The sequence below is a fragment of the Mustela putorius genome, unplaced genomic scaffold (genome assembly GCF_011764305.1).
Source record: "Mustela putorius furo isolate JIRA1106 unplaced genomic scaffold, ASM1176430v1.1 tig00000145_pilon_pilon_pilon, whole genome shotgun sequence".
Lineage (NCBI taxonomy): Eukaryota > Metazoa > Chordata > Mammalia > Carnivora > Mustelidae > Mustela > Mustela putorius.
The window spans coordinates 49,269,040-49,291,160 of record NW_025421294.1 but is presented as its reverse complement, the minus strand read 5'-3'; the positions used below and the strand labels follow the sequence as shown (position 1 = coordinate 49,291,160).

General features: G+C 45.4%; 1 protein-coding gene across 4 annotated transcripts in view; it reads right to left on the bottom strand.

Annotated features, from left to right (window-relative positions):
• The window catches only part of EBF1 (EBF transcription factor 1), a 386,396-nt gene extending 374,421 nt beyond the window's left edge, over positions 1 to 11,975 (bottom strand). For all 4 annotated transcript variants that reach the window (XM_004737712.2, XM_004737713.2, XM_004737714.2 and 1 more), the window contains exons 1-4: positions 10,907 to 11,975; positions 8,594 to 8,750; positions 7,993 to 8,056; positions 7,280 to 7,335 (exon numbers count right to left, since the gene is read on the bottom strand). In XM_004737712.2, the coding sequence (XP_004737769.1) occupies positions 7,280 to 7,335; positions 7,993 to 8,056; positions 8,594 to 8,750; positions 10,907 to 11,040 (411 nt within the window). In that variant the 5' untranslated portion in view covers positions 11,041 to 11,975. The remainder of the gene's footprint in view (positions 1 to 7,279; positions 7,336 to 7,992; positions 8,057 to 8,593; positions 8,751 to 10,906) is intronic.
• Positions 11,976 to 22,121: the final 10,146 nt, after the last annotated feature.

Genomic DNA, 22,121 nt, shown 5'->3' with positions numbered 1-22,121 from the left:
AATCCAAAATGGGGAAATATGATAAAATTATTTTGCTGGATCTCTCTGAAGAAGAGTGTCCACAATAAAACAGACGTCTTAAAAATGTCCCAAAGATCTCCATCCAGCTTACACACACAACCGATGGTCTCACACCCGTTCTCTACCGCGCACATCTCACACTCATCAAGATGGCTTCACAGTTCAGCAAACCCAGAGTCAAAGCCTAAAAGGAAAGGGATCTTCTAATGCCAACTTAGAAGTTTCTGCTTTTCTTACTAATTTAAATATAGGCCTCTGTGCGGTGTGAATAAAGCTCCCTGAGACAGGATCAGCTGGGAGATCACAGAAGCATAGAAACAGCATTGACTAGTTTAAGTGAAACCATTTTAATAGACAGCTGGTTTAGGGCCCAGACAATGGAACACCAAGAAGAAGGCTTATTTTCATCCTCCCTAGTAAATCATGCGTCTGCTCACTGTGAGGAAGGTAGTCTGCTGTGAGAGCGACAAAGACAACAGTGGCTTAAATAAATCAATGTGTTTATCAGGAGTAAGGACTGGAGGCCTGTTACAGACATGGGCAGGCGGGGGAGAGAAAACATATAAAATACATTATTTAAATAAATGAATTGATGCCAAAGCAAGTTCAGGTTTTAACCTAAGAAATAAAAAATACAATATCAGGCATAAAACAATATGAACCTTAATTCTGCCACTGCCAATTATATCCCTGAAGATGGCAGGAGTACTTGTGCAGGAAGAAAGCTAGAAGAATACACAGCCCTAATTTCATCTCAACTTTAAAAACCTGGTGAAATTGATGAAAAAAAAAAAAAAGTTGTCACAACTTGACCCATGTGGAGCAGACTTAGTTTCCTGATATACTAGCCTCCCTTTCCTTAATGTCCTCTCCTCATAAGCACAAAGAAAATATCGAAGTCTCTCCATTGATTATCAGATTGAGGGTTTTTTCCAGAATAGTTTTTTCCAAAAATGAGGGGAAAAATAGGAATTCTTAAACTTACATACCCTAACGCAACAGCAATACCTGAAGTTTTACTGTGAGAATAAAACGCCATCAATTTCAAATGCTCAATTATAAATCCACCTATACTGGTCTTCAAAAAGGAATAAATCAGTCTATCCAGAAAATCTGCCTCAGTAAGCACTGTTTTAGATGGCATCTTGTAAAGTGTGGTTCATCACTCCTTTTCTAAAATATCACTGGGTCTTAAAAGTTAATTGAAACTTCCTATGGATGAAGACCACACAGATAAGACAGAAAAACACACAGTGCACATGCACCAAGATCACACTTCAATAGGATGCCAAAGGAAATAGAGAATTGAGCATGGCTTTTCTTTGTTTACTCTTCTAATAGTTTTAACTCTTTATGTTCTAAGCCAAAATAAAGAAGGCAAGGAACATAGTTTTGACTTTGGTTCTTCAAAATCCAAAAGGGTTTTAGGAACAAATGTTTTCATTAGAAGACTTTATGGTTTATAACCAAACAATAGGAAACTTGTCATCGGAAGGAAGGAAGGAAAGAAGGGACGGAGGGAGGGAGGAAAGAGGAGACAGAGAAAAGGAGGGCAGGAGGGAGAGAGGGAAGGAAAAAAGAAAAAAGAGAAAAAGAGAAAAAGGAAGAGAGATGGGTTATCCATAACTAACAAAAACTCCTCATTTTCCACTTAAGTGAAAGCAGGACCCTGGAAAATACGTTACTTCTTTTTCTACATATAAAATAAAGGCCAAACCTAATTTATCACCGTCAAGAATAAGTTCATGAATGTACAAAGTACCTCCTTCAACCAGAAGTAAAACGTCCTCTAATTACAGACTGTCAACAAGCCTTTGGTAGCAAATTACCAAGAATCGGAATGAATCAAAAAATAATATGAACACCTACAATATCAATGTACTAGAATATTAATCACTGCATTCGACCACCAAGTTATATGCTTGTCATTTTAAAAAAAAAAAAAAAAAGCTAGCTTATGTGATTCCAGAAATTTCCAGTAGGTGAAGGAGCCCTAGTTAAAAATTAACCTGTGCCAAAGAAAACCCTACAAAACTGACATTTCATAAACAATTGTGTCAAACAGCAATCCAACATTAATAGTGGAATAAAATAAAAAATTATTTTGCTTCAATTAGCAGCTGGGCTACTGGTGAACAAATTATAAAGATGTAATTTCAGCTTAGCAGCTAAGAAGGCCTGTTTTCAGAACTGAATTAGGAAAGTTGCAAAGGAATGATATCATATTCAGCATGCTGTTCAGTTACATCACAGCCCTGAATAAAAAGAGAATGTGTATCGAAAGTAATTAGCTTTAGAGTACATCTTTAATGACTCAAAGAAACAAACTGCCTTATATTATTCAAGCACCAGGATAAAAACTGAATCACTCTAACAATTCCACACTGTACTTCTTTTTCTAACAGTAGTAAGAGATACTTCACTAATATGATAACTACATGTACATCTATATTAGTAGATACAGCTGGCTTTGTGAACCCGATGGGACAATAATAATAATAATAAAATAATCAAAGCAGCTAATGTATTAAGCACTTAATATATGCCAGTCACTATTCTAAGCATTTTACATGTAGGAGTCCATTTAATTGTCACAAAAGAGCTTCAAGGTAGGTGCTATCATTATTTCCATTAGTTTGATTTCGAATGCTTACATGCTTTAATTACTCACTGAGACCAAATCATTCTTGCTCAACAACTATATAAACAATTCGCCAACATCCAAACACTCCTTCATTCCTCTCAGCAATTTAAATCAAAACATAAGAACAGACTATTGGTGTAGTCATAGGAGTTCGATAAATGCATCACTACTAATATGTTCGTTTTTAATGCTGTTCAAACATTCACATGGAAACAGCTCTAGCGTAAATATCCCCGAACAAATGGCTGTATATTATCCAGGAGGGAGCAGTTGGACCGCCAGACTGGGGAAGTACTAGGCCATCTGGCTCCAGCAATCTCTCCAAAACCATCAGCTTTGTTTTCACCCCCAGACTCCAAACAACACATTTTCCACTGTGATGAGTTTACATTTTCCCAAACACAGGTCCTGATCATGCATAAAAATTCCAAACTTCTTCATTCCTCTATGTGCAAGGAAATTTAAATCACCTGCCTTTTTGACACTTTACCAAAGGAGAGAGAAAGCTGCTGAAATGTGGCTCCTGACTAGAAACTTGCCTTTTTTGTTTGTTTGTTTCCCCAAATGTATGAAAGAGCCTTTCTGCTGGCCCGAGTGAATTCCTTTGGAACTTATTGATATACTAAAAATGTGTTTATCTACCAATGAAGAACCATGAACTGAAAGGGTTGTTAATCAAATCTACGTAGCTGTGGCAGGATATAATGAAACAATCAATAGGAAGAAATGTGCTAGCATCAATAACTTAAAGTACCAGGAACATCAAAACAAATATATAAAGAAGACTAGCTTGTAAGAGAAAGAGGACAGCATTTTTGGTCATTGTACTTTGGGCCTCCCCACCTGCTAAGCTTGGACCTTTTTTGGGGGTCCCCTCACCACACCACCTACCTTCAAACCCATACATGACAAGGATTATGTAACTGTTACTTTTCCCTTTCCAAAAAAGAGCTTCTCTCTGTGGACAGGAGTATTTTGCTTTCGATAACTTTATGGAATTTGGTACTCTTTGAATTATAAAAATGTCACTTTTTAAAAAGCAAGATGGTAGGAGGGAAGGTAAGTTAAGGCTTTTTTTTTTTTTTTTTAACTATTTAATGTTAACTCACCAAAGCAATCACAGAACATAAACATATTTCAAATACTACATGAAAGTCTGAAATGAGGCACATTAAACATCAGACCTCCCCCACTGGGTTCATTTGAGCTTCTGCAGTAGATAGTGTTTTTGAACTCAACAGCCATAAACTTCTAGGTCCTACAGGCCTTTCTGCATGCTCACTAATGGAATACCAAAAACAGCAATGACACAAAAACAACCTATTTTTAGTCCAGCTAAACTTGGTTTTGAACAACCCTTCCCAAAAGCAAGCCTCTCATTTTCTAGTTGGTGGACGAATTTCTTAAATATCATCATATCCCTTGTGTTTCATGAGAGAGGCATACGGATAAGGGGGCTCTCAGATCCTTCCACATTCGCTTGTAATAAAACTTCTTTTCTCTTAGTTGAGTCCAAAATTAAGAGTCATTACCCAAAATAGTGTAATGAGACACTTTGAAAAGGTGTGAAATACTGTGTCATATTAACACATCTTGGTTGATTAAGTACATTTCTGTTTGATTTCAATGCTGCTAACTCCACTCAAGTTGAGGAACATCCTATGAAAATGGAGAGCGCACAGATAGTTTGGATTTTGCTTGCCAAAGATTCCCTTTGAATTTTAACCCCAGCTTCTGAGTCAAAGATAAGACATCAAACCCAAAAAGCTGCATCTCTGATATAAAAAATGTTACAAACAGCTTAGAGAAGACACTTGAATGGTGACTAGGTATTCCCTCCAAAATTTAAGATGTAATTAGAACGTATCACATCACTGATATTATCCTATTCTGTACTCTAAATCTCAAAATCCTGAGTCTATCTGGAAGAATTTCATGAAGGAAAAAAAAATGTAATCATTTAATCAGTCATTTTATGTCAAGCCTTACTTCTGATTGAAGGGGTCACTGCATATGTAACAAAAAGAAAAAATTTAAGAAACTATAAATCAGACTTGGTAGTTAATTATCATAGAATAATCTCAAGCTAGATGAGAATCCACTGTTTAACTCATTAAGACTAAAATATAATAATTATGTCACAACCAGGAAAAGTTATGTTTCTTCACACTGATCTGCTTTCTAAAGACTACTGTATTAACTATGTCTACAAGAATCTAACCTATTTCCTAAACTCTTTCAGGACACAATCAACAAACAAGCAGATAATGGGCAGGGATTGCCTTTCAAAGTGAAACCTACACAGAAGGCATTAGAAAATTACTAAGAAAGCAAATAGGTATGTCTCAAAAAAACAAAAACAAAAACAACATAAAAAAACCACACACATCTTCTCTTGATTATTTTTGGAATCAATTCAGATAGTTACTTAAACCTTTCTCAGGTCACTCCCCACCAAACTATGTAATTGCATACATTTATAATTGTAACTTTCAGTGAGATGTCACATTATGGCAACTGACTTTCTGAAACCTGTTATTATTAAAAATAAACTGCATCTTGTTCTAGTCTCCCACCCCCAACTGATAGAATTTCTAATACCATGCAGTCAACGAATGCCCTAAACTGTAGTTTTTCTTAAACTCTATGACCTTGTTAGTAAAATGATTTTTGATGTATTGCTTTATAAAAATCAAAATTATTCCCCCACCATATGAGACTGTGTAAAGTCAGTTCGTTTCATAATGGAAAAATCAGTTTTTGGTGGCACTTTTTCTTTCAGGGGTCTAAAAGTTTTGAAAGTAGTTAATCTCGTCAAACATGTCCTAATTTTGCACTCCTCACAACTGTTCCTTTCATAGTGCTGCCTATAATTTAATATGTAAGTGGTCAATGTTGCACAAGCAGATAAGCCTTACATTCTGGTTTGTGGGGATTTTTTATCTTTTAAAAAGTGATTTCTAATAAAGATATATGTAATATGTATTACAGTTCGTACTTTCCCCCTCCCCCTCTGCTCTTTTCTTTCCTCTGATGAGAATGGCAGGAAAAGGTATCTAGGGTATCAAAGACAATTTTTTAAAACAAAACTCCACTTAGGACATTTTTGTTTTGATACAGTAAAAAAAAAAAGTTACTGAAATCAGGCTTTTGTGTTTCTGTGTGATAGGGAAAAAATTTTTTTTGCATAATACAGTGTGTCCAAATGAAAGGGAATTATCCTATGTAAGAATCAAAATGAGTAAAGAAAAAATAAGACCAAGATTGGAAGTACAAATGTGCATTTACTCTGACTAAAAAACCAAGAAATGAATCTTGAAGAAAGTCAAATATTTTAGGCAAATAACTTAAAATAGACCTCAGTAAGTATTTATTAATTATTTTTAAAACTACATTTCATACCCTCATGTTTTCTACTTGGTTCAAAATGAAATACAAGACTAACAATCAAAATCAGCTATTACTGAAAGTTTCTTGCTAAATAGATTTCAAAACTTCCAAAATCTTCTGAATGTGCATTTTGTAGAACATATCTAAGCCATGCTTATCTAAAAATAATTTTTAAATTGCATGTATACCCTAATTTGAAAACTTCCAAGTCAGTATCTATGAAAGGAGATCACCCTCCTTATTTTAAAGAAAAACTATTTCTAAATTGCAATCAAGCAAATAAGTTTTATTCCTCTTACTAAATTGGTGGTTAGTACACAATGTATAACTTTGCTCTTTGTTCTAGTTTCTTTCCCCCACCCAATAAAGCTGGCTTCTTTTTTGTTACTAAGTCCTCCAACTACCTAACCAGCTACTTAATTCTGAAACTAAACTTTTTCTTAAAATTAAAAAAAAAAAAAAAAAAGGCTCCTGTGCCTCATTAAAACGTCAGGCCTTTTTTCTGATTCGGCTCATAATTGTATCTTTTAAACCATAACTCAACCTTAATGTACGCTGCTTGACACCCGCATGTTGGGGAGTTGAAGAAAATGCCGCCTATGTACCTTTAAGACCACAAGCTCACTCATGCTGCCTGGCTTCTTGCCAAATTTGGAGGCAAAAGCAGGAGGATTTTTGCAAAATATCCTCTAACAATTGTCGCTCCCTCTTCCAACAATACCACACTACCACCTCCTTTTTAAAAAATCTCTGGTGTGGGTCATCTGCGCTCTCAGCTCCTGTCACCATTCCTGAGTAAGGTACCTAGGCCCCCCAACACCATTCCCTACCCTAGATCTCCCAGGAGTGACTGGGAGGGTTCGGGTTTCACAAGTTCAGCCCACTCTAGCCAAGGTCCCTGGGCACCTTTTGCGCCCCCTGGGACTCCTCGGCCGGCCGGGTCAAAGGAAGTTCAGCACTTACTCTCGCCTCTCAGTATCTGTAGTCTTAATGCAAGAGGCCTGAGTCTTCCTTGGTGGGAAGGAACCTTCGAGCCATCTTCCCCACGAGGTGGGCTCTAGGGTGTGTATCTGCACTCTAGGCTGCGCTAGAATAAGGTCTGAGGTCCGCCCTGGCGTTGAGAGTTTGAGCCCCAGACCCCGCGCTAAGGAGTAGCCAGCTTCTTGATTTCCCCAAATTTCGAGGCCCTCGAGTCACTCCGCCGCGCCAAATTCAGAAACTTACTTGTTTGGTCATGGAGTCAATGAGGCGCACGTAGAAATCTTGCTCAGTCCTTATCCCTGGGACAAAGGGGAAGGGGATAGGGGAACGAAGAAAAATTAAGTGAGAGAGGAACTGCCGCAAAATTAACAAACAAACAAACAAACAAACAACAACAACAACAACAAAAAAGAATGGGGCTCCAAGGCTTATGCAATGCCTACTGTCCCAGAGAAGCACAGACAGGACACCACCACCCCCACTTTCCCCCATGTCTGGAGAGGGGCCAGTCCCCAAGAAACGGCAGCTGAGAATGTTGCAGGACCCCCCACCTGGCTTCCCTCCTTTTTCTTGGAGGGAACCCCTCCGTGCGTTCTCCGGGAGCCATCAAGGCCACGGTCGCTCGAGCCCCCTGAACCCAAAGGACTTTGGGCCTAGAGCCGGAGCTAAGCCAAGAAAACAGGCTCTAGGAATGGGAGGAAGAAAGAAATTGGCCCTTTGAGGGCCGGGGCTCCACACCTGACCCCAGGTGTGCTCGAGGCCGCTACGGCCGCCTTCCCGCTACTCAGGGCCTCCGCGGGTGAAACCTCCTCAGGCGAAACTTAGGAGAGGACGGGTCACCCCGAGGCCGGGGGACGACTCTGCGTGCACAGGGCTCTGGTCCACCTGGATCTTCCCGCGCACCCTGCCTCACCCAGGGCCCCGGGGTGCCGGCGCGGAACAGACCGGAGCCTCACCATTGCTGTAGAGGAGCTGGAGCCGGTAGTGAATCCCGTTATTGGTCTTTTCGCTGTTGGCTTCCTGGGTTGCGGCAGGACGCAAAGACACAACAAGAGACGCAGGAAAGAGGTCTGCGTGAGCGAGTGGACCCACTTCGAGGCAACTTTCCCGAAGACGGGACGCCCGGCCGGAAAATGGATGGGCCCGGGAGCAGCAGAAATTGCGGCCAACTGTGATCCCTCTGCCGCCCTCCCGACCCTTACTGCTCCCTCTTCCCTTCCAGAAAATTCCGTGGGGCCTGGGGGCTCGAGCCTGGGTCAGCAGAGGCAGGAGCTGCGCGTGGTCGCGCGGTCGAGGGCGGGTTCATCCCCGGCGCCCTTCACTCTGGAGTGCGAAGCCGGGCTCGCCTCTCTCCAGCTCTGGAGCCCCACGCGAACTTTTTTGGAGCAGAACCTCATGGATGAGGAGCCCGGGTTCGCCCAGGACGGGAAGTGGCTTGGGGGACCCCGCTCAGGAGTGTGTTAGGGAAGCTTTGCACTCGCTGAGGAGCGCGCCTCCCGATGTGGCTGGGCCTGCTCCCCGGCCAGGGCGAGGGGCAGCGGCGCTGCGCCCACTTACTTTTTCCTTCTCCACGAACCCCACAAAGGCTGTCCTCTCGATCTCCACGGGCTGGCCCTGTCTGTCGTAGAGGGCCAGGACGAAGTGGAAGAAGTTGGATTTCCGCAGATTGGAAGGCGGCTGCTTCTCAAAGTGAGCCCGGGCCAGACCCACCCCGCTGCGGCCAAAGACGCAGAGTTAGACGGCTAAGCTGGACACCGACGCGCGACCCTTTGTCACCCCTTACACAGGCGAGAACCCTCAAACATCAACCTCCTTTACCCCCAGAACACCCAGTGGGCGGCCTACACGCCCCCTCCGGCGCCCCGAGCCCACCCGGCGGCGGGACATGCGTGTTCTCGCGTGTCCAATCCACAGGGCGCGCCCCCCGAACTCGCGGAAGAGCCCTGAAAAGTTTTGTTTGGATTTTGCGCAGGAGATAAAACCCTGCAGGCGTTTACTCCGACCTGACACGCGCTGCGTGGGAAGAAAGAAAAGTAGAGGTGGATGCGGCGAACCCGCGTTCGCGGAATACAGCTGGTCGTTTACAATTTGGAGGGAGGAAAGCATGGGAATTGGTCCCCGCCACCCCCACGAATCTCCCGCCTCAGCTTCGAAGGCAGGTGAGGATGGCTGAGGAACAGGCTCAGCTTCTGGAAGCCGAAGCCATCCTCCAGGAAACGTCAAGTGCCCCAGCCAAGCGCGCGCGCTTGGCCTTGGGAAACCGCATGCCCCCTCCCCAAATAAAGCTAGTGAGAAAAAGGATCTGAGGATAAGGGACTCAGAGCTGTCAGGGGTGGTCGCTGTGGAACATGGAACTGGGGTGTGTTTTTTAATTTAAAGACCTGTTCTGACAAAGTTTCGCCGCTCCACGGAAACCCTCACACTCATTCCAGAAATCCTACGGACAAGGGGTGCCGACTGAGCGCGCCCGCGGGGGAACTGGAAGCTCCGGTGCCAGGGGCGCCGGGAGGCCACTAACAATCCGACCTGCCCAACACAAGGGCGCTCTCTCTCTCTCTCTCTCTCTCTCTCTCACACACACACACACATACGCACACACACGCGCACACGCGCACATACACACACACTCTTTCGCTTCCAGCCAGTTACCCAACTCACTCTCACTACTAACCACCCCCATCCTTGTACTCAGCGGGGATGGGAACCGTGTTGCAGACACTTGTCCCCAGCCCGGAGAAGATGAGGATGAGGTAATTAGTCATCTTCCTTTTTCCCCTTCCGCCCTCTGAGTCGGATAGGGCTAGTGGCCGCCAGATCTCCTACTCCCCCAAGCCCAGCTGGTGGTCTGGGGGAAAAAAAAAGACCATTTCTCACTTGGGACTAGGAGTCCCCAGAAAGGGGGATAAGAGTGCCCAGAAAAGTTCCCCCGCGTCAATCTCCAAGGGCAGTGCCTCCTGGCCTCACAGTCTAACATCTCAGGAACTGAGTGGGAGAGGGGCTGTAAGGGACCATGGTGACAGAGGGTGAGGAAGCCTTTTCGGAGATGTCAGAATTAAAGTTGGGAGTTGCTGTTCTACCGGTGGACCAAGAAAAACTGAAAGCTAGAGAAAGAGGGACAGAGAACCAGACTAGAGAATTAAGAGAAGGTTCTGGGGAGGCATGGAGAGATAAACGAAGAGGGAAAGGGAGGTAAGGGAAAGAGTAGAGAGGAGGGAGGAGTGAAGAAAGAGGGGAAGAAGGAAAGAATGAAGAAAGCCAGGATCGAAAGAGGAAAGAGAGGGAAGGAAGGCAAGGAAAAGAGAAAAGGAAAGGAAGTAAAGAGAAGGAAGAAAGAAAGGAAGGAAGAAGGAAGGAGGAAGGAAGGAAAGAAAGAAGAGGAAGGGAGGAAAAGAAAGAAGAGAAGGGGAAAAAGTTTAGAAAGGAGGGAAGAAAAAAAAAGGAAGGAAAGAAAGGAAGGAAAGACAGAAAAAAGAAAGAAAAGAAAGGAAGAGAAAAGAAGGAAGGAAGGAAAGTAAGAAAAAAGAAAGAGAGGAGTGCCAGCGGGAAAGAAAGAGCAATCACATAAAAACACAGATATCCAACATCGTGCTGGTGAGACGCCTCTTCTGGCTTAAAACGAAATGAAAACAGTCACAGGCGAAGCAGGGGAAAGTGCCGGCAAAGCGTGGGCTCCTCGCAGGCAGCTCCAGGCTCTCTCCGGCCGCAGGCGACCAAGGCAGCGCGGCCAGGGAGCGCGGAGACCCGGAGGCGAGCCGAGCCGAGCGGCGGACTCTCCAGCACCGCCCGGCCCCGCGGCGGCCGCCGCCACCGCTTCCCGGCTCTTCTGCTTGCGGCTCGCCTCCCCGGCCGCGGTCCCCGAGCGGTACCCACCTCTGCGCCGCCGTGTTGGCGTCCAGCACCCCGGCGCCCTGCATCCACGTCCGCACCGCGTTCATGCCGCTGCCCAGCGGCTCTTCCTTCATGCTGCTTCCACTCCGTTGGATGCTTTCCTGAATCCCAAACATGAAAACAACCTTTTCTTGTGGAAAATCTCCTCCCCCTTGAAAATATTGAAAAAAAAAAAAAAAAAAAAAAAAAAAGGAAAGAAAAACGCCAGCCAGAGATTTTTTTTTTTTTTTTTGAGACGATGAACTCGTGCTGGAAGATCAAGGCGGGCTGGAAAGCAAATTTTTAAAAAAATGTAAACCTTCGCTCGAAACTGAGCGATAACCAAAAAAAAAAAAAAAAAGGAGAGAAAAAAAAAAAAAAGAACGGAAAATCCAACGAAAAGACCAAAATAAAAAAATAGAGATGTATGCTTGGCTGTTGGGGGTTGTTTGGTTGGTTAATTTTTGGTTTGGGTGCTTTTTTTTTTTTTTTTTTGCTTTTTTTTTTTTGCTTTTTTTTTTTTTTTTGCTTTTTTTTTTTTTTTTTTTTTTTGTAATGATCACAGGCCGGTGGAGGACAGGAGGGGCTGGAGTTTCCTTTTGTAGAGGTACCCTTCACTTGAAGAAGCAGGAAGAAAAAAAAAAAAAGCCCTGATGGCAATTTAAGAAACAATAGACTCAACTCGCGCTGCCGGCTTTGCTACTTGAAGTGTCATTTTCCACAACCAGGCAAGTTTTTTCCTCTCTCTCTCTCTCTCTCTCTCTCTTTTTTTCCTCCTTCTCTCCCAACCAAAGATGTTTCTTTCCTTTCAGTGCGTATAGATGAGGAGGACGCTGGTTGCCGTAGACAGATACACTAGAGAGGAAGAGTGGGGTGGGGGGAAGGGGGGAAAGAGGGAAAGAGGAAGGGGGGGAGGGAAAGACAGAGAGAGAGAGAGAAAGAGAGAGAGGAGAGGGAGAAAGAGAGAGGGGTGGACCCTGCTGGATGGAGATTCTGTTTTCTCCTTGCTAAAATAGAAGTGATTTGCAGGCTTTCCCTATGGAATCCAGTTTGACTCTCCCCAGAGCTAAACACAGGCACACTAACCCCAAAGGGAGGAGGCGGGGCTCGTGCTTCACAGGCCTGCCCCTTCATTTGCATAACGTCATCCTTCCGCCTCGCTGCAGCCAATCGTGGCTCAAAGAGCCTGCTGGCTCGCCGCGCCGGGCCACGCTCCCTCATTAACATCCCTCTCCGGGTGGCGCGGGGGAGCTAGCCAAAGTTCCTCGCAAAGTGGCGAGCGAAGGATCGCTGAATACCGGCGTCTATGCTGGGGAAGAGCTGGGCTGAGCAGGGCAGACCCGGGCTGGAAAGGGGAAACAGACGAAAGGGAAGGGCGATATTTTTCTCGGGGATTTGAGCTGGGTTCTGCATCCTGGTCGTTGCGGTCCATTTAGCATCCTCGCCACGCCCTGAGCGCGCTCGCGGTGCACTGACTGCGCACTCCCTGGGCTGATGCTGCGTCCTGCTCGGCTGTTCTGGGACGTCGGGGCAAAAGAGGAGACGGGAGAGTCCGGGCAGAAAAAGCAGGACGCGCGTCCCAGGTGCCCACCTCTTCGCTTTGAGGAGGGGGTGGTGGGGTGGAAAAATGGGTGCTCGAGGTTGGGGCGGGAGGTCGCCGAGGGCACTTGTCTCCACGCGGGGAGAGGTGGGTGAACCCCGGGCCCCGGCAAGCGGGGCTCTGTGGGTCCCCCAGGGAGTAGGGGGACCCGGACTCTGCCCGTAGTCTAGCTTACCAAATGGTTCTCGCTCAGTCGCTAGTCGAGGCCGCCGCTGTTAGGCACTATCCTCAACAAGCTCAGCTATCTCGAGTAATCCGCGGGATATGTAAACGGTGGACTGAATGCAATGCTGTCACGGAGTTGTATCGGGATGCATTTTAAAATTTATTAAGATTAAATTCCCAACCCCTCACCCTTGTGCCAAAGTGTTTTTTTTTTTTTTTTCTTTAGAGTAACTATCAAAGCAACAACGTCTCTGATTACTTCGTTATTTGATGTAGGATTTCTCTGTTCCTTATTCCTTCTGTTAAAATGGGGGACTTGAACAAACCCTCCCCATCTTCTGCTCCTGCCAGTTGTCCAGAAAGCAAGAGATTGGGTTAAGAAGGTGGGGGATGAGGGTAGGAGAGAGGGAGGGAGAAATGCTCTCCTATCTCAGATCTTTCTTTATATATGCTTGTGGCTGGCAAAGAAAATAGCTGGAAGTTTCTGGGTAATGTGCCCCCATCATTTTTTAGCAGGTTGTAACCTCTAATAAGCACATGGTGAACTTCTGTTTCATTGCCCTCAAAGGAACTCCCTGACTGCAGCCAAATCTGCTAAGGACTCCTTAGGGGAAATTCTCTGCCAGAAATCCAGGTCCCCTTTCTGCTGGCCTTCCTTGGCCCTTTGATTTAGGAAGCTCATGGGGTCAGTGACAGAACAGTACACAAGCCCATGTTGAATGGATGCAGACCGGCAAGAATTATGCTTTGTGTTCTTGGCAGAGCAGGAAAGTGAGAGCCACTTCCTGATTCCTAAAACGGGGTGAGGGGGGGGGCTGTTTTAGGCTTGTGAGTACATGGCCACTGTTTTCAAACACTACTTTATCTTTGTGCATAAAGCCTGTCCAGATCCCATACCATTTATCGGGGCCATTAATGTGTTGAGTACTTTGTCCCTGATAATAATTAATAATTTAATTCAATCTCCATCAAGACACTCTTGAAGAGATCTGTCTGAATCATCAGGATTCCCGTAGCATCTACCAGAGTTCCTGAGACATAGCATGCTTTCAGGATGGTTATGTTGGTGAAGAGTTTGGAAGGATTATAGGTTTGTGGGGAGAGCAAAGGGGGAGTTGGACATTCTTCATGTCTATAGAATTTAAATGCATAATTGAAACTGAGCCTGCTGAAAACTTCCCAAAGCTCCAAGATTAACCTCCAAGACCTAAAGAGTCCCCAGAGCCAATCTCTTCCCCTTCCTGGACTATCAACTGCCTTCTCTAAGGGGATCCTTCAAACAAGGGAGACCAGGAAGCAGATGAGTCCCAGACACCCAGAGCAAAAGACTCAAGCCTCCCTCTCCTTAATTGCCAGAGCCTCCATTTTACTCTCCAGTGAACTATATTCAGGACTCAGGACTCCCAAGTTGAGTCTGGTGAAGTACATACCCCAGTGATGATGGGAACACACATTGTGATGGGGATCAGATCACTGCCAAAGGGAAGCAGCAAAGGTACCAGAGAAAGGAGAGACACATCCACTGTGAGGACCAGAATCACTGTGAAACACAAAAAAGATGGATTTCTAGGGGGTCAGGCAAAATCAAGAAACACTCTGCAAATGTTGTGTTTGTGGAGGGGCCTGAAGATCCCTGTTGTGAAAGGGAAATTGGCCCAGAGAAAGAAGACTTCAGCAGCCCAATTCCTGCCCCAATGTAGGTACTCTCCAGAAACTAAATAAGAGGGAGGCCATCTCCACATCGGCCAGGCCACCAAAAGAAGAAAAACAAAAGAGGGCAGGAATATTTTGATAAGACCAATTCCCTGTGTCGGTGAGAAGCAGCAGATACTTCACCTGGGAGGATGAGTGACTTTCTTTTAATCAAGCAGAGTGTATTCATAGCTTCTCTTCTGGGTGTCCTAGTGCGTTCAACCTGGCTTTCTCAGCCAGTAATAAATGTTTAAGTAAGAAGGAAACTAAAGAGTAGGTAGAACAGAGACAGAGAGGGTGATAGAAAACTGGGAACAACACCCAGGCCAGCAGAGTAGTAAGTTTTTGTGGACTTCCTCTGGTGAATATTGAACTAATGATTGCAATTTTAAACTTTGAAAAATTCCTTAAAGACTTGTCAATCATACCTCACGTGGATTAGCATCACCTCCAGAAGGCCAAGCGTGTGTGTGGACGGGAACTATAAAGTTGTACTGAGACTAACTTCATCTTTTTAATATTACAGTCCAGTTCTGTGAAGAATAATACTGTATGTGTAGCCTTGCCCAGACTTCATAGCATATCTGTGATGTGACTTTAGGGTGGCTTATAACAGTAATCCCCAAATCCCTCTCATCAGCCTAATCATATGGGGAAATGCAGATTTCCAGATATTGTCTGGACCTCCAGAATTAGGGAGGAAAAAGTGTGTGTGGAGGGGGGAACTTGTGCATAAGAAAAATATAAAGCAAAAGGGATTTACATGTGGAAGAAGCAATTGGAAAGGCTTGATATTTCCCCTGGAGTTAAGTGTCCAGCTTCTCAGTGTTCTTCCGAAATGAGAGTTAGGGTCCCCTCAGTCCTTCTTCATTGCTCCAAACAGTAGACAGGGCTACCCAGGCCTCAGGGCCCTAGCGTTGGACAAATCTCAGACCTGGGGAGCAAGACCATCCTCCACCCCGAACTTTGAAACCTTCTCCCTCTTGACTATCCCAACCCTCTGAAGTCACAGGGTATCAATGCCCTTTCGCAAGGGCATCAGTTGCCTCAGTAACCTCCGGGAGGCGCAGGTGAGAACACACTCGTCCCTTCTCTTCCGCGCAACCCCCCCCCCCCGCACCCACCCACCAAAAAAGAGCAGAAAAGAGATCAATACAGAGGAACTAGAACTAGCGGGACGTCCCGGATAAAGAGGGAATAATCTCGGCTCGTCTGCCCCCAGGAGGCCAGACTCGGGATCTGTCACTTTAAAAATTCCCTCCGTCTACGCTTCCCTTCTGAAGACGCGCCCCCAGAAGGGCCGCCTGGCCGGGGAAATGCCCCCTTCCTTTGGCGGCTAGAGAGCGAGACGAAAGAAGGGAAAGGGAAAGGTGGGCGACCTAGGTCAAAGGCTCCAAGTTTCATCGGCAGGCGGTTGCTCTGAAGTCTTCGTCCAGCGGCCTGGAGGCGCGGCCGGGGTGGACAGGGGTCAAGGCGCTGCCCGCGGGAGGAGAAGGCTCCGGGTGCGTGGGGGCGCCGAGCTCTGGGAGAGCGAGCCCGCGAGCGGGGCGCAGCGGGGCCCGGGTCCTGAGCCGCACCCAGAGGCCGGGCCCAGTGGCCCCGCCACCCGCCCTCGAAACCCTGCCGCTGCCCGTCTAAGACCTTTACCGGCTGCCCTCGGAGAACGTGTAGGAGCAGCAGGTCAGGGTTCCACCGGAAGTCGGTCTGTGCGATGTCGTTGCTCTGAGCCTTCTGGGCAAGCGGTAAAGGGAGGGGGGCATTCCTTCGGACCCTGATGCCTGTTTCAGACCCCCCAGTGCTGCAGAGGCGGCCGACTTTGCTCTCCCCGTCTGACTGACATTCCCAGTCCCTGGAACGCTCATCTCCCCCATATAGTACTGGCGGGGAAACTGAGGCTGAGGGACAAAGACACACACAGACAACTGGGACAAGGGCTTGGGGCAAGAAGCTCGAACCAGCCTTTCCCGTACCGAGCCTGCAAACTCGCACGGGTTTCCCCTGGGGCGGTCCCCAGATAATAATAGATGGCATTTGTTGAAGGCTTTACGGGCATAAACTCACTGAATTCCCACAAGACAAAGAAGGCAGGTAAAATCGCCCCCATTTTACAGGTGAGGAAACTGACCCCTTGTGATTGAAATGAAACAACCTGTCCATCGCCTCGCAGCAAATAAAGTCGCCAAGCCCAAATTTCCCGTCTGTGCCCTTAGGGTAATAAAAACCACCCACCCAGCAGAGGCGCATTATCTCTGGAGTTTGCCTTGGCGCTTCCCTCGCCCCCCACCAGCCCCGCCTTCGCCACAGGGCTCACAGATTCTGTGGCTCTCGAGTCCCTGGGTATCCCGGGTGACAAAGGAGCATGGGCTCAAGTTGCTGTCCCAGCAGAAGGGAGGAAGGAGGGGGAAACGGTTCTGTAGAGTTCTAATGCGTGGGCTGGGCGCACATCCCCGCAGGCAGATACCCACACGCGTCTTTCCCCGCAGACCCAGGCGGGGTGCGCCAGGGTGGTGCCAACTTCAGCCCAGGCTCTGCCGTTTTTGCTCTGTGACCTCCATTCAGTCGCTTCTCCTCGACCTAACTGAAGTCTTAGAGCTCCCGGCGCATGCAGAGTCGCCTAATTGATCTAGACTAAACAAGACTTTTCGGGGACGCCTGCGACACCCATCAGAGAGCAGAAATCTGTACACCTGCGGATGAACTTTAATAGAGGAAGACCATATGGCCTTGGCAATGACCAAAGACAGCTAAAAACTGAAATTATTATGAGCCCGGAGAATACAGTTGGAGACCCAGCCGAAAAGGATCTCCCAATCCGAGGCTGTCCTGGGGCGCGACCCATACCCCACCTTTGGCCCTCCCCCCACAGTCCTCCAACCCTCTCGCTAGGAGTCTGATCAGCGAAGAGCCCTCGCTCCTGCTGCGGAAAGAGACTCCAGGATGCTAAAAGGGGGAATCCCGGCTGTTTGGAAATTATTATCTCCTCGGTAGTTCAAACTCAAAAGGAAGAAACTGAGGCCTGCGAGATTTGGAGGCGAAGAGGAGATATAGGTCTGTTTACTCAGGGGAAAGTAAGAGAAGAAAGGGGAAGTCTTGCAAAGGAGCTCGAGATGCCTGGGTCACAAAAAGTTCACACTTTTATTTTCTTTGACCCACAATCTATTACATATTTAGGCACCGTTCGACCCTTCGATGTCTTTATTGGCCACCGAGATGCGAGATGAGGGTGATGTGAGCGTGCAAATATGTTTGTATAAAGGAAGAGTGGCTGCATGTTTGTGGGCCTGTGCGGTACGCTGGAGTGTATGCCAGTGAGTGACAGCGCGCACTTGGGTGCGCGTGTGCGCGGGTGCTTGAGCAAGATTGCCGCACACAAGCGTGAGTTCCCGGGAGCATGTGAAGAGCGTGTGCATGTGTTACGTCTAGATGTGTCTCATTTATGTGTGTGCGCGTGCAGAATGACTGCGTGTGCGAGAGCATCGTACACTTGTGTATGAGCCTGAGTTTACACGTGGTTCGTTTGTCCGTGTGTGCATGTGAAACCCAGCAAGGAGGTCCCAAAAATCTCCGGTCCGTCAAAGGAAAAGCACAGGCAGAAACGCGGACTGAGCACCGGAAAGCAGAAGCCGAAACTGCTGCGGCTCCTTCGGCCTGCAGGTAGCAGGGAGCCGCCTACCGGGCGCGGGACTGGCCCGGAGGCCGTGGGTTCGCGCCTGGCTCGACTCCGGGCAGGCGAGGCAGGTTCCCGCTGGGGCCCACAAATTACCGGGACTGCGCTCGCAATGATCCCTGCTGGGCAGTTCCGAGATCTTAATTGTTCCTCGCGGACAGTTTCTGATTATTGATGCCGTGTGTCCTAAAAGAGACCGCTTCCGGGTTATTTACTTATGTTTTTATTATCTTTATTGCCGTCATTATTTGGTGGCTGAATGAAGACGGTGCCAAACCCACCGACACAGCCCTATCCCGCCTCTCGGCGGCTGTCCCCCGCGTGCGGGAGCCCGCGAACGCCCGAACCTTCCCTTACATGGAGCCACAGCGCCACCTCGCGATCCCCAGCCTCCCTCCTGTCACTGCCACCCAAGGCAGAACCTCTCCTGGTCTAGGCCCCCAACTCCCAGTACTGGACGGCTTGCCATTCGCCTTCACCTCACCAGAAAGTTTCACTTCTCTGGAGCCTTGAGATTCCCCAAACATACGTTGCTGAGCACTTTTGTACACTGCCGGAATGCCTACACCTTTCTCCACCTGGAAAAGTTCTGCTCTCCCTTAAACCACTAGCACAAAAGTTCACCTCTTTCATGAAACCCTTCCAAAGCCGGTCTAGGCAGTGCCGATTCCTGACTTCGGTAGTGCTCCTATCACACTGGACAGGAAATCTTGTTCAGGCGTCCCTTTCCTCTCCCTAATGAGGGAGCTCACCTACAGTATTTTTTGCTTATAGCAAGAACAATAACAGTAAAACCTGCTATTAACCGAACGCACTCTGTGGAACATTATATGTAATGTGCTATGTTAAACACCTTATCGCTTTATTTTCCCAGCAAAACCATGGAGTGAACATCAATATAATTCCCCAGTTTTCAGAGGAGACTACAGTTCCTGTCCAGGGTTGCATTGCAGAGCTCAACCCAAGGTTGTCTGATTTTTCTTAATCTCTCTCTCTCTCTCTTTTATTTTATTTTTTTTTTTTTTTTAGATTTTTTATTTATTTACTTGACAGAGAGAGAGATCACAAGTAGGCAGAGAAGCAGGGGGGAAGCAGACTCCCTGAGGAGCAGAGAGCCTGATGCTGATGCCAGGCTCCATCCCAGGACCCTAAGTCAAGAACTGAGCCGGAGGCTCATTCAGCCACCCAGGTGCCCCCTTAATCTCTTTTCTTAGCCTCTGTGCCTTGAAGACTTACTCAGCTCCGTATCCACAGGCTTTAAGACAGGACCAGGCACAGAGTGGACATTCATATATTTATGAATAAATGAACCACAGCCAATATAACTTTTTCTTCTCCAATGGAGTTGGGCTAGAAAAACACTGGACTTACCAGACACCTCGATTGAAATATTACCCCAGTGCTTTATCCCGAAAGAGTGTTCCACCAGTAATGAGCTAGATGACCTTGGTCAAGTCACTTCATTTAGAAGTAGGTTGGCTGTATTAAATGAGGGGGAAAAGGGAGATACTTGATATAAGCACTTGTTCTATAATCAATATGCTTTACTTTCAGTAAAAGTTTAGTAAAAGTTAGCTATTCATATAATCATTAATGATAATTCTAGAAACTAAAACACCAGACACAAAATTGACTTACCCCTAGTCACATAGAATTCACCATACCTCTGTATAAAATTATCTCATTATTATATCTTCATTTTCATCTTGGACATAAAATATGTAATAAAATATGTTTAGTTTATTGTGGTTGGGGTGTTAATGTTAACCCTGCTCTGTTATAAAATTTTAAGGGGCAGGGGGGAAAGATATAATTAAACAGTAAATCAGCAGGCTTTGACTCACCCTTTCCTCCTGTTTTGTAGCTTTTTACCAACAAAGATTTAAAGAAAGACTATAAAAGTGCTTATTATTCTGGAAAGTACAAAACTCTATTTTTTAATTCAGGGGACATTCTGAGCTCGTTTGAGTTTTCCCCATTTGAAACACTTTGCTGCTAGTAATACACCAAAGTTTAAAAATATGTATCTAAGCAAATCATATTACCTAAATAAAAAGCAAATGAAGTTTGTTTAAACATATTCCAGACATCAGACATTTCCCAAAAAAGCTAAATTTTAGAGGTTCTGGTTCTCTTTTTAGAGTGACTCATTAAATAATTACTGCTATTAACAGTTGAAGTGAAAAATGAACTTTTTTATCTGATCAGGTTCTAACTTTCCTACTATCAAATTATTTTATAAAGACTATTAACCAGTATAGTTATGAAACAAAGAGTCTGATAAAATCCACAAAAGACATAAATGTGTCTCCCCATGTAGCTGGCCCATGGTGCATTTCCAGAAACTTTATCCCAGCCCCAATTTATTTTAATTCATTTGTACCTGCTTCCCATTCTATGCAATACTCTTGTACGTGGATGAAGAAACGAATTCAGGAAACTTTACCTGCAGCAATTTAATGTGTTAAGACTTTATTGTTTAGCTGACAGTTACTATCCTAGATTGGGGATTTGAGTCCTACTGATAGTGAGACATTGTCTTTTTGACAATTTGGGGAGGGGGCATGTCTGTTCTGTTTTCCTCTCTTCTTTATTTCTAAAATGGTAGCCATTAGAGATGTTCGCCAAAATTATGGCTTTCCTTCTTCTGGGTACTTAGTAAGAGTAGAATATTCTGATTCTTCTGCCTTTAGATGTGACCCTGTGGTTTGCTTCAATAAATGAGGAATCATCAGTGATATGTGTTATTTAGAGGCAAAAGCCTTTAGAACCAATATGCAAGTCACCACATCCCCTTCACTGGGCCATAGCTGGGGGCGACTCCCATATGGGGTTTCCTTCCGCCGGCTGCTCTTCACAAAACTAACATGGAGGAGAGACCCCTCCACCCACGGTGAACATTTAACATGACTGTGAATTAATCTTTTGTTACTGCAAGTCCCAGAGAATTTTTTATGGAGTGTAACTAGCCTTTCCTGACTAATATGCCTAGAAAGTTAACTCATCTTTCCTTTCCATTTCTTTCTTTCTCCGTATCTTTATTTCTCTTCTTCTCGGTCTCACTCTTTCTCTCTTTCTTTCTTTCTTTCTTGGTTAAAACTATTCTCCCAGAGTGAAAGAGTTCCCTACCTAATTAAATAATCAGAAAATGCAATTAATTCATCCTATCTCATTTTTTTATTCAATCCAGACTTTTTCCTGTAGGTCAAAACATCATTTAGAAAACTCTGAATTGGGCAAAACAACTGAACTTCAGAAGTCCTGAAAAGGAATCTCAGAATCATGGCTGGACCTCCCCAGGAATTTCTGGGGGGCCCTTTGCCCACCTGCAGATACACAGTGAAGGGTCTGCCAAAGGTTCCTATTCAAAGAGATTTTTATTAGCGATTCTGTGAGGGGGCAGAGAAACATCACTTCCTTCAGTGTGTTCATTTCCATAACTTCAGTATGGTGAAAGGGAAAAACATTTGGCTAATCAACTTATATTTAAGGAACATGACCCAGGGCAAGTTATTTAATTTTTCTAGAGCTTACTTTCTTCATCTGGAAAGACAAGATCATCTTCAGGACGCCATCCAGTTCTATTAAGCTGGAATTCTGAGAAATTCGAGTGATAGCGGTCTCAGGAGCTGATGCAACAGTACTAAGAATCTTCTTCTGTTTCTATCCTCAGAACTTGTTTGTGAAACATTTTCCATTTTCATGCTGATCCCAACGTAAAACAACTGCTTCTTGGGCAAGATAGGTAGTGTGTGTGTGTGTGGTTTTTTTTCTTTAACCTCAATTTTTCTTTTTTTTTAAAGTGGGACATATAGATTTGGGACCATGTAAAATGCTTTGTCAATTTCTAGCCAAGAGGGAAAATCTGCTTTTTTATTCAAGAAGTATTCTCTTCAGGTTTCATTATCAGACTACCTAAAGAAATTTCTTGTGAATTTTTAGGAAACTTGTATGACAAAATATGGATTGTATGACACATGCTGTAGGGTGAAATCATTACTATCTGTTCTTTATCGTTAGTGCGGTATGACTGTCAGAAACAATACTATTACCTTCCTTTGAATAATAATTTACAGCTGACAAAGAGGTTTCAC